The sequence below is a fragment of the Pomacea canaliculata genome, linkage group LG3 (assembly GCF_003073045.1).
Source record: "Pomacea canaliculata isolate SZHN2017 linkage group LG3, ASM307304v1, whole genome shotgun sequence".
Lineage (NCBI taxonomy): Eukaryota > Metazoa > Mollusca > Gastropoda > Architaenioglossa > Ampullariidae > Pomacea > Pomacea canaliculata.
In genome coordinates, this window is record NC_037592.1 from 4223916 (window position 1) to 4238856 (window position 14941).

The 14941-nt window shown below is 42.8% G+C and overlaps 1 protein-coding gene across 2 annotated transcripts; it reads right to left on the minus strand.

Moving 5' to 3' along the window:
- Positions 1-152: 152 nt before the first annotated feature.
- On the minus strand, positions 153-5475 carry LOC112560453 (UPF0748 protein YngK-like). 2 transcript variants are annotated; one of them, XM_025232322.1, is made up of 7 exons: positions 5191-5475; positions 3374-3555; positions 2855-3024; positions 2165-2601; positions 1494-1708; positions 898-1102; positions 153-461 (listed from the first exon to the last, which is right to left on the minus strand). In XM_025232322.1, exons 1-7 carry the CDS (start codon positions 5258-5260, stop codon positions 241-243), a joined length of 1500 nt encoding a protein of 499 aa, XP_025088107.1. In that variant the 5' UTR covers positions 5261-5475; the 3' UTR covers positions 153-240. The 2 variants fall into 2 exon arrangements, with proteins under 2 accessions (XP_025088107.1, XP_025088108.1); XM_025232323.1 differs by lacking the exon at positions 5191-5475 and adding an exon at positions 4236-4375.
- Positions 5476-14941: the final 9466 nt, after the last annotated feature.

Here is a 14941-nt window from a genome sequence, read left to right on the forward strand (position 1 = left end):
CTTTCCTAGCGCTTTCATTCTGGCTCGTTATATTTCAAATGAAAGCTGCGTTTTGTCTTGAGCTGATAAGCAAAAATCTCTTAAATGATATAGCAACAGACTACTGTTCGTTCTCTACCTTGTAGTCATAAACTGAAAACAATGCAACCTAATGCTTGAGTAAAATCCAACCTTTATTAATGTTCCTTAACAAACTGCAATTGTTTCGTCAAATAGACCTTTTTCAGCGAACATCGGTGCTTAACCAACCAGTGGAGTCGTTACAATGACGGTTTGGGCGTTACTTTCTCTTCCCACCCGGTTTACTGCCGTCAGCGCGTACTGGCCGGGCTCTACTGTCAGGCTGCTGGTGTGAGGAGGCAGCACGTGCTTCAAGACCCAGTGCTGCGTGCTGTCATCAAATCTGTACACGGCGCGGGCTCGCACCCCGTCGCTTGAAGTGGCATTCCACGTTATGGTCCCTGTGGACAAAGGCCAGGAAACCTGCAAATATATCTCTACAAGGACGAAATGAAACTGTGGAGGAAGGAAATAGAAAAGTATCGGGTAAACGAGTTTACGGTCATTAGCAATAATAGGGGAAGCTGTTTGAGTACCCAGCCCCACATTATTTGTTCTATGTACATGTAATATTAGATCCTTCAGTAATTTCGCCGAAGCATCCAGCCACCTTCATTTAAGGTTTTCGGAAAATTATTCCAAAGTCAATTTACGTTCGTGATATTACAGAGGCGACATGCCTGGCCTGGACCACTCGCAGACTGCGCCATAATGTTACGCAACTAGTAGCAAGGAGTAACATCAAAGTTTACGTGTACAAAAAGGAAAAACTCCAGGTCACGGACATCTGTTATCTACTGGTAACCACGGTCTAGTTTTAGCTATCACCACACGTACCGCTTTTGACAGCCACACCCTCCGGCACGTAGGGACCAAAAGTGTTTGTGTGAAGCCATTCCATGTAAGGGGGCAAGGCTGGGCTGGCGTACACTGTGGACTTGAAGAGGTCAGCGATGCCGTGGGTGTTGTCTTTGTAGTACTTGGCGCTGAAGAAAATGTTGCCCAGGTCATGGCGACTTCTTCTGGCGCGGGTCTGCTCCACCTGGACATGAGCAAAAGTCATTCAACACCGAGAGTAAACAGAGACGTGCTGAGATGCATGCCTGAAGCCTTCAAACGACAAAACGTCTGGTCTACCGGGGAAGTTGGTAGCCGGCTGGTTCGATTATTATGTTGTGCAGGGTACTTCTCCCAATCGACCCAGGTGCTAGTTGGTTACCTAGCTACTTGGATTGTGAAGCTATGGCAGTGAGTGTAAGAAAATGGGTATAGCCCTCACAAATGGCCCCGAAAATGTTGAACTACTACTGATGAGTATCGTGTGCTAACGAGCCGACATTTTTGCTGAGTCTTTTGACTGGTTATTGATCGATCGATAAGAATGGCTGCTGGATCTTTTTTATCGGTAATAGATAAGGGACTAATTATCTAACCTGATGTTGAAGTTCGGTTATCGACCAGTTGCTGTTGACGATTTTGTATGTTGCGCACCCCGGGTACAAGTGACGCGCCTTGGGGTTCTGATTCAGCCACCAGTCGGAGAGGGCCGTGAAACTCTGATGCGCAGCACTGATCTCCCAGTAGATTTGAGGAGTTAGGTAGTCCACCCACCCTTCCATCAACCATTTCCTGCTGTCCGCAAACAAGGCTTGATTTTTTAAGAAAAGAAAAAAAAAATTACAATTAACATGGATAACGACCAACATTTCCTCAAAATACGGTAGTGCGCAGGTGACTGTTTGTTTAGTGTGATGTACTTGATGTAGGAAGGCTTCGTCTTATGCTATGCAAGTTCATGAAGGTCACAGAAGCACCAACTGATAAAAAATTGTGTTCGCCTCGAACAACCGTTCTGATGGCGTGTGTATAACAAGAGTTGTGCACGTGGCGCTTGGGAGAAAGGATGATAAAGGGCGAGGAAACCGTTATACCCGGAAGAAGTCCCGATAACCAGCTCTGTAAAAGGATGCCACATCCACAGAGAAATAAATGAGTCCCGAGACCCAGGACCTTCAATTCGGTCACTTCTACCAGGCCCCAGGATACCCTCTGGCCTCAGCCTCAGCGAGCAGTTCCTTGCTTCAAACGCGTTGCATGTTGATACCTGTATTTGAAGAAAGACCCACAACTCCAGAAGGCTGTCCACTCATCCAGATGCCGAAAGGACTGATGCCGAACTTGACCCAGGGGCGGGAGTCCTTGATGTCCATGGACAGCTTCTTCACCAGCCAGTCAACGTTTTGGTGACGCCAGTCGTCACGTGATAGATTTCCTCCGGAAGCCTTGTAGGCGCTGTACGTGTGGCTGTCGGGAAACTCCTCGCCGCTGACGGGGTACGGGTAGAAGTAGTCATCGAAGTGAATGCCGTCGACGTCATAGCGGTTAACGACGTCCATAATGGTGCTGTATGTCCTGCTCTTGACCTCGCTGGCACCGGGATCCACCCAGAGGTTGTTGCCATAGGCGTAGGTGTACTGGGGCAGCTGGTTAGCGATGTGGTTGCTGGCCAGACCGGTTTTACTGCTGGATCCTGACCTGGCCCTGAAAGTGAGAACGAAGTCAACAATACTTTCCATGTGTGTGCAGAAATTGCGAGTTTAAAGACTTTAAAGAAAAAAGCGAGAAAGCATCCCTAAGTGTTTCCTACTCTCTGAGTCAGGCAATGACATCTAAGGTCTCATGTGATGTTGTATGCCTTGTGGTGCATAGAGTCAGTGACAGGTCAGCGATGGAGGTAATTTTTCGTCCTCAAATGCAATAAATATATGGTGTCTGAATAATGTGGGGCGTCGACCTGTAGGGATTGAACCAGGCATGAAGTTCCATTCCACGCGCGTGAGCCTCTTGGATGGCGACGGACAGGGGGTCCCACTTGGGGCTCGGTTCTTTCCCTTGCTGGCCCGTCAGAAATCTGCTCCATGGGTCGAATCTGCTTTCGTAGAAAGCATCGCCCTCCGTGCGCACCTAAGAGTCAGACAGTCCACCCAGCGAATCAACTTTTTTTTTTTTTTTTTGCACTTTCATCAAAATTTTTAACGGGCATGAGTCGTGCATCATTTTGATTAGGGGGTGTGGGGGTTGCACAGTTCAGTGCTTGTATACGTCAGGTAAAACACAAAATGTTAGCAACGATATCCCCACCCCTTAGCGTACCGTGCAACCGACCCCTGACCCGTTTGACAGACGCACATAGGCGCTCGAGATTTACTACCTTGAACCTCAACACCACAGTTTATTGTTTGTTTTCTTTTTAGCTCATGCAATGTCATGCACACTGTTGTCACAGTCAGAAACACCCGGATGTGGCATTCACCTGAAAGATGATGGCATTGAAATTAAGTTTGTGTAGTGTGTCGAACAGAGCTCGCAGCTCGGCTTGTTGGGCGCTGGGTGTGGAGTGACTAGACGTCGGCCAATCGATGTTAGACACGGTTGCCACCCATGCACCACGAAACTCTCGCGCAGGCCAGGTGGGGGCCGGTGTTTGGAAGACACCTGCGCAAATAGAATTCTTCAGCATGCAGTTTATTGTGGCGTCGTCATTGGATGAAGACTTAACTATCATCGTATCATCACTAACGGTGATCTTACAGCAATGTTGTCCCCACCCCAATCCCGACATCACTACAGATCTTGATCATCTGGGCTTCCACTTCGCAATGAATGTCTAGCATCAAAAGTTATTAGGGTCTGTGGAACCCTTGAGGGAAAAAATTATGCAATGATACAGTTCTTCTTCATTACATCCCTCCATTACTGACACTACTACCACTTACCACATCCTTTCAACCGCTACCACCACCACTTCTACAGTTAGAAAAGCTACTCGGGACAATGAACGTCCTTGAATGAAGCAACAAACTTTGTTTTCTTAAGATCGTGGTACTCGGGTCCTGCCCCTCTCTCTGCCCCTTCTTCTCTCACGCATTGAGAGCTCTCTCTCTCTCTTCACACACAGATAACTAGGAGCCATCGGCCTCTCACAGCCCCAGTTATTTTTAGGTTTCTACTACCTTTGAGGCAGTATATCTGCCACCAAGTGAATGCTCAGCACAAACCGTCGCTGTGTACGGTTTGCTAACATGGCGACCAGTAAGACGGACTCTTTACCGACAATGACAACCCACCCATACAATTCTTTTCAGTCAGAATCGAAACAATGTATGGACAATTACCTTCGTCCATGGCGAGGCCGCAGGAAATGACGTCACGAGTGAGTGTACAAGCTGTGCGGCAACAAATGCCACTTCACGCGAAGTTGAGTAGGAAGCTGATGTACTGTATGTCACGGGTCAGGCAAAGTATATTTGGACTGAGGATTGTAACTCTTATCAAATTGTGTATTTAATCAAGAAGTAGAAATAGAAGTCTACAGAGAGCTTACTGTAGTTGAAGCTGTGCTGGAGGGCCGTCAGTGGTTTATAAAAAGGAATGCACAGTAGAATAACGCTCCAAATAGGATTTGTTTCAAACATTATACTCGGAGACTTCTCAAACCTCACGTGTTGGTCTCCAGCCTAGATGGAGACATTTGCCCCACAGACTTTATCGGTTATCTCACATAAATGGGAGGACAAAATTCTGAAGTTCATAAAGTTTCCATTTCATACTTTTCTAGCCTCGTGACTCACTCATATAGACTAAAGTAAATACTTAAACACCAGTGTAAACACACTTTTCTTGTAAATAGAGACTTTATTATAACAAGAAAGAAATCGTGTAGACCCTGTCGCCTATTCGGCGAACAAACAGGGTAACTGTGTTTGAAACTTTCAAAAATGGAAATCAAAACTTCAAAATGTTTACGTGTCACAGTATCCGCCTCTCACATCCTTAAACCCTTTCATTGGTAGGTAATTTCCACATTGCACTTGAAATCATGACACGCACTACATGCCTTTTGATTTTAACCTTTAACCTCAATATGTACAGCGTGAAGAAGCTAGCGTGTTTATAACGTATATTTAAAAGGTTGCTCCCTCTTCCACTTCCCCTTGTTGTAAATAAACCATAACCTGAGGATGTATAACTAAGCAACTATAAAAAATCTCGATCTACATCCACAGAACATTAATTATAGCATACTTACTATATTTACTAGACTGAGGGTACGTTCACACCGCTACTTACTGCCGACAGAATCCGCGTGACAGAAGGATGTTCCCACGACAAGCGTTGCAGCCAGAACAAGAAACGCCATTTTGGAGCTGCTTATACTTCGTAAGAAAAGCAACTGTACTTTCAGTGACCTTTTCTTGGCCAGTGTGACCTTCAGTAAAGACCTCGGTTTAAAAAGCTACAAGAATTCTGACTGAAGCTAAAGGTTTACAGGCAAAAGCAACAGGTACATTTGATAAGAGGGTGGATGTCGAACACAGCCTTGGCGTGCACTAAACAGTCGGCACTTTTCTTATCAGTTTTTCATGCAATAAACTAAAGTGTACATCTTTGAAGACACGTTACTCTTCAGCGAAGAAAGTAAGACACAACAGACTGAACTCGCCCTGTGCGCGTGACACCTGCTACATGCTTATCGGTACGCTCTTGCTTATAAGATCAGTGGATTATTCAGCGGGTTTTTTTTTTTTGGGTTTGGTTTTTTTTTATTATTATTTTTTTTTATTTATTTTTTTTTTTTTTGGCCGGTATCCTTGTCGATGATTTTCAACTTTATGGACTGTCGGTCTTTCTGAATTTAAAGCCTTAACGGCCAGAGTATCTGGTATATGAAAGGAGGGAGCAAACGATGAAACATCGTTACATACTAGCTGGTCATAGGTCAGATATACTACATTACTTTCATGCAAGAGTATGCATGAGTTATTGTAGGATTGAAACAGACGGAAAAGGACTGCATGGTTATGACTTTTGTCATCAAACTACAGAAATGTATAATGTGATCGTACTTATGTAGCCGTGCAAAGTGTCATTCTACCTCTAGTAAAGTTAACTGTGATCGCGAAAAAGAATGTTTGCATTTGGGACAAACGTATATGCCACTGACAGGCCCAGCAGATAGTTATAAGTGTACGAGTGAGACGATGTAAAGAAATCTGTTTCTGTCTCTCTAATGTTTATGCGTTGTTGTTGTTGTTGTTGTTGTTGTTGTTGTTGTTGTTGTTGTTGTTGTTGTTGTTGTTGTTCCCTACTCGTCTTCCTGAATAATGACACTCTTAGTTCTTGTTACCCGATTCTTCTTTGCGTTTTCTGTATTTGTCTTTAATAAGTCATTAGTACTGTTGTTCGTCCTTCCGTCCTTTGTATGATGTCATGTCTCTTTCTTGTCTCAAGCGCTTAGACCACGCTCCTTTCAAGCGTGAGTATGCGTTATACAAATCACGTATTTATGATTATTATATGCGAAAAGTATAAAGGCATGAATATACGAATTATGTTAACTCTCCTCTTTTACTCACGCACACACGGGTTATTTGGGTGGGGGAGGTATGAAGGATTTTTTTTTTTTTTAAACTGCATCACGAATTTTTTTTCAGTCTAAGGGGAGCAACTATAGTTTCGATGCGGCAATAATACGGCTGCAGTGCCTTCCCCTTCTACGCCGTTTTCCTATCATCAGTGAGCTAGCCCGCTGCTACCGGTCGTCGGAGGGACCTGTCTCCTCAGCGACTAACCAGCCGTCGGGGAGAATTTGATGTAGATTTGCTGTGCCATGCCCAATGGTGTTCACCATGACTTTGCTGTTGTCAGTGCTGGTCTCTATTCTGAACTGAGAGTAATAGAGCGTGTCACAAAGGCAGGCGAGTTCAGTCACCTGTCATGCAGTCTCTTCAAGCCTAGATGTTTTCATTTTAATAAATACAAAAGAGCAATCAATAAGCATGAGAAATGGAAATGTTATTCCTGAAGCCTTCATTCGCAAAGGTGTCAACAACAAATAAAACCACAAATCTTGAAAGAAGCCCTGGCGGTCATTCTGGGGGCAGGATAAGCCAGCGGCGGCGAGAGACAAGGGGGACCTCCTGCAATCTGATGGATCGTCTGCTGCCTAATTAGGGCTAATGACACCAGCAGGTTCACCTCCATGATGATCTCGTATGCGTTAGGTACATGTGGACTCTCTAAACGACTCTCTGCGTTTCATTCGCTCACTAACGTGAGCGCTCTGTCCCTCCCTCTCGCCTTCCTGTCTGAACCCTTTCCCGCCACTTCCATACCTCTCGCTCTCTTCTGGGTTTCTCATCCATTTCTTTATTTTCTTTTTTATTAATTTTCCATTAAATCTTCCCGTTTCGAATAGCCCACAACTCCAAAAAATGTTTATCTGAAATGAAATGCATTCAGCCACCTTTTAAGCCACGATTTTGTCAGAAGTTAGTTGTTTGTATCGTCTCTTTCTTAATATTACTGATCACTCCTATATTCTCTTACCTACCCCGCTCTTTGACTCTCTTTAATTTCTTACCTGGTCTTTAGAGCTGATCAGGGTCAACACTGCAGCGTCGAGCATTGTTTAGGGCTGTCACTGCCTTCTAATTTCATTAAGGGGGTCAGGGCGAGGGTGGGCATTTCACTCGTTGGTTTCTCTTGGAAGGCTGCCTCATCTTTCTCTCATCCGTCGACGTGCTGTGTGACGTAGGCAGGGTCACTTTATGACAGTGCACCTTGCCACTCGGTTGTTTCTGCCCTACTGTAGTGACTACACGACTGTTTCCTGTCGCCTCTCGTCATTTTGTGAGTTTGCTGTTCACTGCTGTTGTTCAGGATACTTGTACATACTGCGACCAAACATTGGGAATGATCTGATCGCTTTACAGAGGTAAATTATTTCAACAACTTTTTTTAAATTTAGTATCAGCAAAACTGAGCACTGTCACTCTATAAGATGCAAAGTCAGGTGAGATCTTGATGACAAAAACTGTTTGTAGCGATAGTGCATGCTGTTCTTTCCTTCCTTCACTTGTTAACTCCACCGTCAATGACTGTAGCACAGTTTTGTGTATGTGTTGTGTTCATATTTTCTGGTTCACTGTGGACACTATTCATTGTGCATGTGTGTGTGGTGGGAGACCGCGTGGGCGCACACGACAGGTAACCTAGCCAGCGCAAGCGCGTGCATGTGTGCGTGGTGTGGTGCATGCTGTGGGCATGAGGTCTAGAGGCCAATGGCTGTAGTTTATATTCGTATCAGTCAGCACAATCGTTTCTTAAATTAAATCTGTCGCTCTCGTGTTGCTTTTTCTTTTCCTCTTTTGTCCGTTTGTCTGTCACTCCTTTTCCACTCTCACTCGATCGTTCAGCTTGTCTCTCTCGCTCGCTCTCTATTCCAAACATCAATCCTGACTTTCCATGTGACCTATGCTTACAGGGTTAGCTGTTTTGTTGTGATGTAGCCTTAGTTAATAGTTTGAAGGTAAAATACCAATTCTCCCTCTCCCACTTCATCTTTTAATGTACTCCTCTACTCCCCTCTCTGTCTCCCCCTCAGCCCCTCTTTAAGCCTCTTGTTTCACTCGGTTCCCTCTCTCTCACTCCTTACTCATTCTCTTCTCGTTCCAATCTCTCCTCACCCTGCAATCTTATTCTCTCTCTCTCCACTACTTTCCTTCAATCTCTCTCTCTGTGAAAGGTATTGTAGAGGAGTGCAAGTGGGTGTACGTGCAACCTTATAATGTTTTCTAGTATGTCTTTGTTGTATAGCTATATGTGTAGAGGAGTGTGTGAGAATACAGGTGAATTCTGAGTGAAAGATGTATAGATTTGAGAATACAGCCATATATGAGTAATTCCTCATTTCTTTGCTGTAGCCAATGTGCTTAGAGACTAAAGATATAGGTCTCTGTGTGTACCTTGTGTAGTTTAAATTATTCACAGCAATCAGTCGCGCATATGGATTAAGATTATATGTCATAGTTCAACTGCAGTACTATTTTCCGTCACGTACCAAATGAATGCATTTTCCGTGACTTTAACTGCATGTGCTGCATGGTAGACCAGTTGACACACTTCTAGTCCAAAGGTCGCAGCAAAACACGGGGTCACAGATGCTCGCTTCGGATGGTGTGGCCAGCCTTGACCCTTACGTGATGAACAGTGGTCCACAGGGCGTTCACACCCAGTCGAGAGAGCAAAGGATAGCCACAGTATAGCAGATAACTGTGTTGACACATTGAGCAGCCTTGAGCACTCTATATGTGGTATTGCTGTCTTGCCAAAGCCCGTGAAGGAGGGTAATGGGAGGCTGTTGGAGTGAAACGTCCTTTTTCCACTCATTTTTATTTGTCCTCTCTTACATGCTCTTTTGCCACGGTACTGCACCTGCAATTTCTCTTGTAACAGTGTGTCTCTGTTATTATCATTATAAAGAACGGCTAGAAGATACCTGTATAATTGGACATTCCCTTCCCTCCAAAAAATGAGATCGGATAATGAAATATACCAATAATCCGACAGGGATTATGAACACTAAGATTATTTTTCGTTCTTATTTCATCTCAGAACATCAATTTACTTTGCTCTATACAGAGAACAATCTCATACTCGACCATATAGTTAATCACTGTCACACCTGGCACTTAGTTCTTCCAAATGTAAGAAAGTCTTCTAGCTCTCAGTAAACAGCAACAAAATAGTAGACAACATTCAAAAAATGATCTTATAGTCAAACCTCAATACACGTTTTCAACGGAATTAGCCGTCGAAAAAAAATCTCATGGTATATGAAGGACGAAGAAAGGCAAATTATTCCCTTAACTTTTCAGGTTATATCTTTGCATATTTTATACATGCATATATATGGAGAATAAGATGCTAAACTATTATTTCTTATTTACTTTAATATTCTATGTTTTATTTCGTAATAACGGTATAGAACAATGTGTGACGAGCTCATGTGATAATTTTATTTATATTTCAGATCAACTAGGAAAAAGAATTTCAGCAATGAGTTCCCACAGAGTGTCGTCTGTCGTGTCACGACTGCTCAACGGAAACAAGAGCAGAAAGACAGAAAGTGTGAGTCCGACTTCTGCTGCAGCCTCCGGACTCAAATACCCGCAGCTGGAAAAGTTAGAAGAAGTGAAACCCAGAAAGAAAAAGTCAAAGTCCGTGTCGTGCTTTGTCGGAGAGTCAGGGTCACCTCGTGGGTCAACTGAAAACCTGCAGTGCATCGAGCAGATCGACATTGAGAAACTTGCGCATGCGCAAAATGGCCGCAAAACACAACGCCCTGCATCCTGTTTTGTGGAAACTTCTGTACCGCTCGTCGAGATATCATCCGTGAAGACGATCGAGAAGCCGAAAAAAAGCTGAGTTAGAGAATACAAGGCTAGAGGCATGTACAGTTTAATAGCAGCGCAGTGAATCCAAATTTCCTGTAGTTGACCCTGGCGGTAAATGGGTACCTGATCCCTCGCCAGGTTGGGGACGGTAAGGCGCAGAGAGAAGGATAGAGGCCGGAAGTCGCTTTACTTCCGGCTGTTGCTACCTCCAGCTGATTTTTTTTTTCTAAACATCTCAGTGAAGGGAAAAACTTCGGGAGCCTTCGGAGGCGTGACGTCAGTGACCTTGACAGTCCGCGCTAAGAGGAACCGTCTGCTTCACTCGTTGTCAGCCATGAAACTTATTCTGGGGCTAATTCAACAACTTTTAAACACTATGAAGGGCTGCATAAAGTTTATTGCGACATGCAAAATAACTAAAGGCCTAAAACTGATGACAGATAAAGGTAAAATAAATGAGAGCCCAAAGCAACCGAGACAATGTCCAAACTACAAGTAGGTTACAGTAGTAAGATCGCGAGCACCGTCTCCGTAGCGTAGGGCTATCTTGCTAAAGAAAACAAAACAGACTGATTATAAATAAACAATTTAAGGGGAGTAAACAGTGATATTTCTTCTATCTTCTTTTAAAGGCTTGATGATATATATATCTTGAGAAAACAATTTTTCAACGCGGATCAGGTAACAAAGAAAACACTGAAGAATGGGAGATAACAAGCAAAACCCTTTTTTGTCTTACGTCCCTTTGATTAGTTTCTCCTCTGGCAGTTTGAATGAGTTGCTTAGTGTGGCGTCTATGCACATAGTCAAAATGCTCAGGTTGTTAGCTTAAGTATTATTTTAATAAGTTAACTGAACAACATTTTAGTTCAGGTGGACCTTTGTAAACGTTATAAGAGAGACTGGTATAAACTTTACAGCAAACTTTGTTTGTTTTATGATTGCTGTTTATTCGTTTGTGCTCAGCGCACTGAGATCACCTCCACACAAATTATCTGTTGTACAAATCTGATTATTAATATTTAAGGAAGAGAAAGACAGAGATGTAAGTGACTACAGGAAGAAATAAACTTTAAAGCTTTACAAGAAAGAGACAGTTGGAGCCTAGAACCACCAAGACATAAACAAGAGACAGGCTGTATTATGGAATGACAACATGATTAAAACGCTTTTTATCTTGCAGAACAATTAAAATGGCTTGTGAGACATCAATGACAGGAACTCAGTAACTGATAACCTAGCTTTAAGAAAGATTTTATAGAAAAAGTCGCATTAAATTACTACTATTTCCAGCAAATTATTATTATTAGTTGAAGATACACGTTGAAGTCCGCATGCCTAAACACTCTGTTGACTGTCGCTCGGGAGTTGACGTCTTACGCCGAAATCATTTTTATTTGACACAATATTACAGTTCATGTCTTGGAAAATAAAAGACTTGTGAACCAATCCGATTTCGCTTTTGTTTTTCATTGACAGAAAATAATTCTGCTGTGTGATCCTCATAAAGATTTCAGCGAAAAGAAAATCTTTTAATGTCTATTTAACTCGTGCGTCTGTCTCCCGTTTCGGTCTATTTATTCTTTTTGTTTGTGTGTGTGCGTGTGTGTGTGCTGTGTGTGTGTGTGTGTGTTGTTACAACTCAGAACCTGGGTTGCCGGTAAGTGGGGGGAATTGGTGTTTTACGCCGTGCCAGCAACTAAGGCAATATCACAGCAGTCAGCCCTGTAAACAGATGTCACGTGCAGAGAAAGAACAGCGTGCCCGAGACGAGAGCTGAACCCAGGACAGCCAACCTTCACTGTACTGGTGACAGGCGCTCATCGTTACGCCACCGGACCGCCGTGGGGTTGTCGGTAACGGTTATCCCACACACCATCACTGCTAATAACCGACTCGATATCAAAAATATAAATTATTATAATTAAACACATCGTTTTATCAGGTGTGAACGTAACTTCATCTTTCAACAGAAAAGCGTCAGAATGTAAAAGGAAAGAAAGGAGGAATAAATGAACAGAAAAAGTCAACTTGTGCATGCTTCCTTTTCCTGTGTGATTTACTTGTAAACAAAAGTTTCCTCGGGATGCATCTTAACAAAGATAACAAAAATTGAGACAAATTAAAATAAACAATTTAAAGCAGTGAGAGACTAACAATTGTTTCTTCTGTTTTAATATATTTAAATTTTTATATCTGTATTTTGTAATGACAACATACCTTACACGCTTTTCATCTTCTACGATACTAACAAGTGTGTTCACACACAAAAATAAACAAAAGAGTAAAAAATAAACTAAGTAAACAAGTGCTAGTGACAAGATGATTACAAGAGAAGGATAATGTTGTGGAAATGTCTATTTTCCCGTGCGAGTGTGTGCGAGAGTGTTGCGAGTGTGTGCGAGTGTGTGTACCGCGTGATAATAAAACAGGGGAACTAACTGGTGAAGCCCGTACAGGAGCACAACTGATGACACGTGACACTAGTAACGACAGCTCACCTCCAGCTGTTTTCGCTCAGTGAACAGTGTGTGACATTCCCAACGCAGCCGCCGAGACGCTTGGTTCTACCTGTACAGGTGTGAGTACAGACAGGTGAGTCTGTGCATTTAGTTGCTTGCATTTAGTTGCTTGCCCAGTCAAGGTAAACAAATATGTGTTTATATTGTCCTTAATTCTAAATTCTGATTTCACGGCAAAAGTATTGCTAAATTGTTTCATGAGAAAAATCTTAACGTTCAGTAAGAAATCACGTGATGAGCTTAACTCAGGGAGACTAATAGTAGCAGTGTATGGTAGTCTCATTAGTCATTAAGTTACAGGAACTAATGTGGTGATGAATTTAACTCAGGGAGACTAATAGTAGCTGTGTATGGTAGTCTCATTAGTATATAAGTTGCAGGAACTCATGTGGAGGAACAGTTATGGAAGACCCGCTGAAACAGATTCCTAACTACAGGAGGGCCTGAGAACTTTCTTCCTACACCGGACCCACCCAGGGGGGGACGGTCAACGGAGGGAGGACTGGGTGGCTCGATTTTATCCGGGTAGCCCTGGAGTTTCTTCCCTTGTGGGTCGTCGAGGAATCGAGCATCCTGTCAACGTTTCCACTAATGTCCAGACCAAAGAATCTGGAAGTGTCTACCAGCATTTGTGTTTCCATGGAGATATGTGCAGTGGTGTGTTGGTGTAGTTGCTAATGTGACAGCGCACATCACCTGCCTGGCAGTGACTGGGTGGAGGAAGAGCATTCCTGGCGCTGAGATTCGTGAGAGTATCCTACATCGGGATGGCAGATGACAGGAATTGTAAGTGCTATCTTCGACTTACTCTAATTTTTCAATTTTTCAATTTTTTTAATTTGACCATTAGTTATCGGACATAGTTCCATGACGATATCCCATTCTTCTAGTCAGCAAGTAGACAGACGTGAGGACAAATAGAAGAAACTTTACAGTTTGGTGTGGAGCTAAGAATAGCGAGATGGTAGAGTTAGCTGAGTTGTCTGTGCGAGAATTATTTGGTGTTTGACAGTGTGTTGGGGCAGAGGGTTAGTGTTGTTGTGATCTGACCTGAACCAGCTTAAAAAAACATTTGCCATCTGCCATCATCTATCTGCCATCATCTATCTGCCATCATCTATCTACCATCATCTGTGATTGTGACAATTGCTCACCCCGACATGATTGCGAGGCTGTCTGTCTTGTAAACAGTTGTGTGGAAGGATTGTCCTTTGAGGAGTCACGTGGTTTTTCTGTTGATGTTTATGGTTACTTTTATTCCCTGTCTCCAGTTCCAGAGGTCTACGGGTCTGTAAAGTTCTACCCGTAGTAAGGGCATAGCCTCTGTCTCTACTGTATTCTGTCTTTCTGTCCCTGCTACCTTCACCTTTCACCTGAGTGTGGTGTTTATTGGAAGAAGCTTGGTAGTGTCTGAGCGTGTGATTATCTCCCCATTAGGTTCTCTATTTATTGTTTACAAGAAAAATTTGGCTGTTCCTCAAACCTACATTGAACTTTAAATCTTGATGATTCGTAGTGTTCGCATTATTACATTTAAAGATTCTGAATTGCTCTTTGTTTGCTCGTTATGATTGCTGATGTGTTTATTGCATTTCTACAGAGAAATTGCCATTGTCGGCTTTATTGTGTTTACTGAGATTTGGATGTGAGATGTGTGTACACTGACTGCTTTGATTGATGATTGAGTAGTTGTTTCCTGAATTGTTTTGATTGAACTGGACTTACACCTTGAAGTGTTTACAACTGTAGTTGTCTTAGGGATTTTTATTTCTTATTTCATTTTGCGAATCATTGTGAAGGCATATTTGATGCTGTGATTACATTTCGATCTGATTGTATTTGTGAGATAATTTTAGGTGATTTTATTTCAGTATTATTTGCTATCTTTGTGTGCAACATGGATCCCCCACTAGTATTTAATGTGATCTCATGTAAGAAAGAAGGTGACATGACAGGAATCGACTACATACATAATGCACAGCATCCATCGTTAGGATAGAAATGTGGAAAGTAGAGCAAACAAACAAGCAGACAGCTGAGACATTGCCAAGAAAGAAGCTGATAGAATTGTTACTTATTAATAAATGATGTTAATTGTTGTCAGTTGTTGACAGTTGTTGA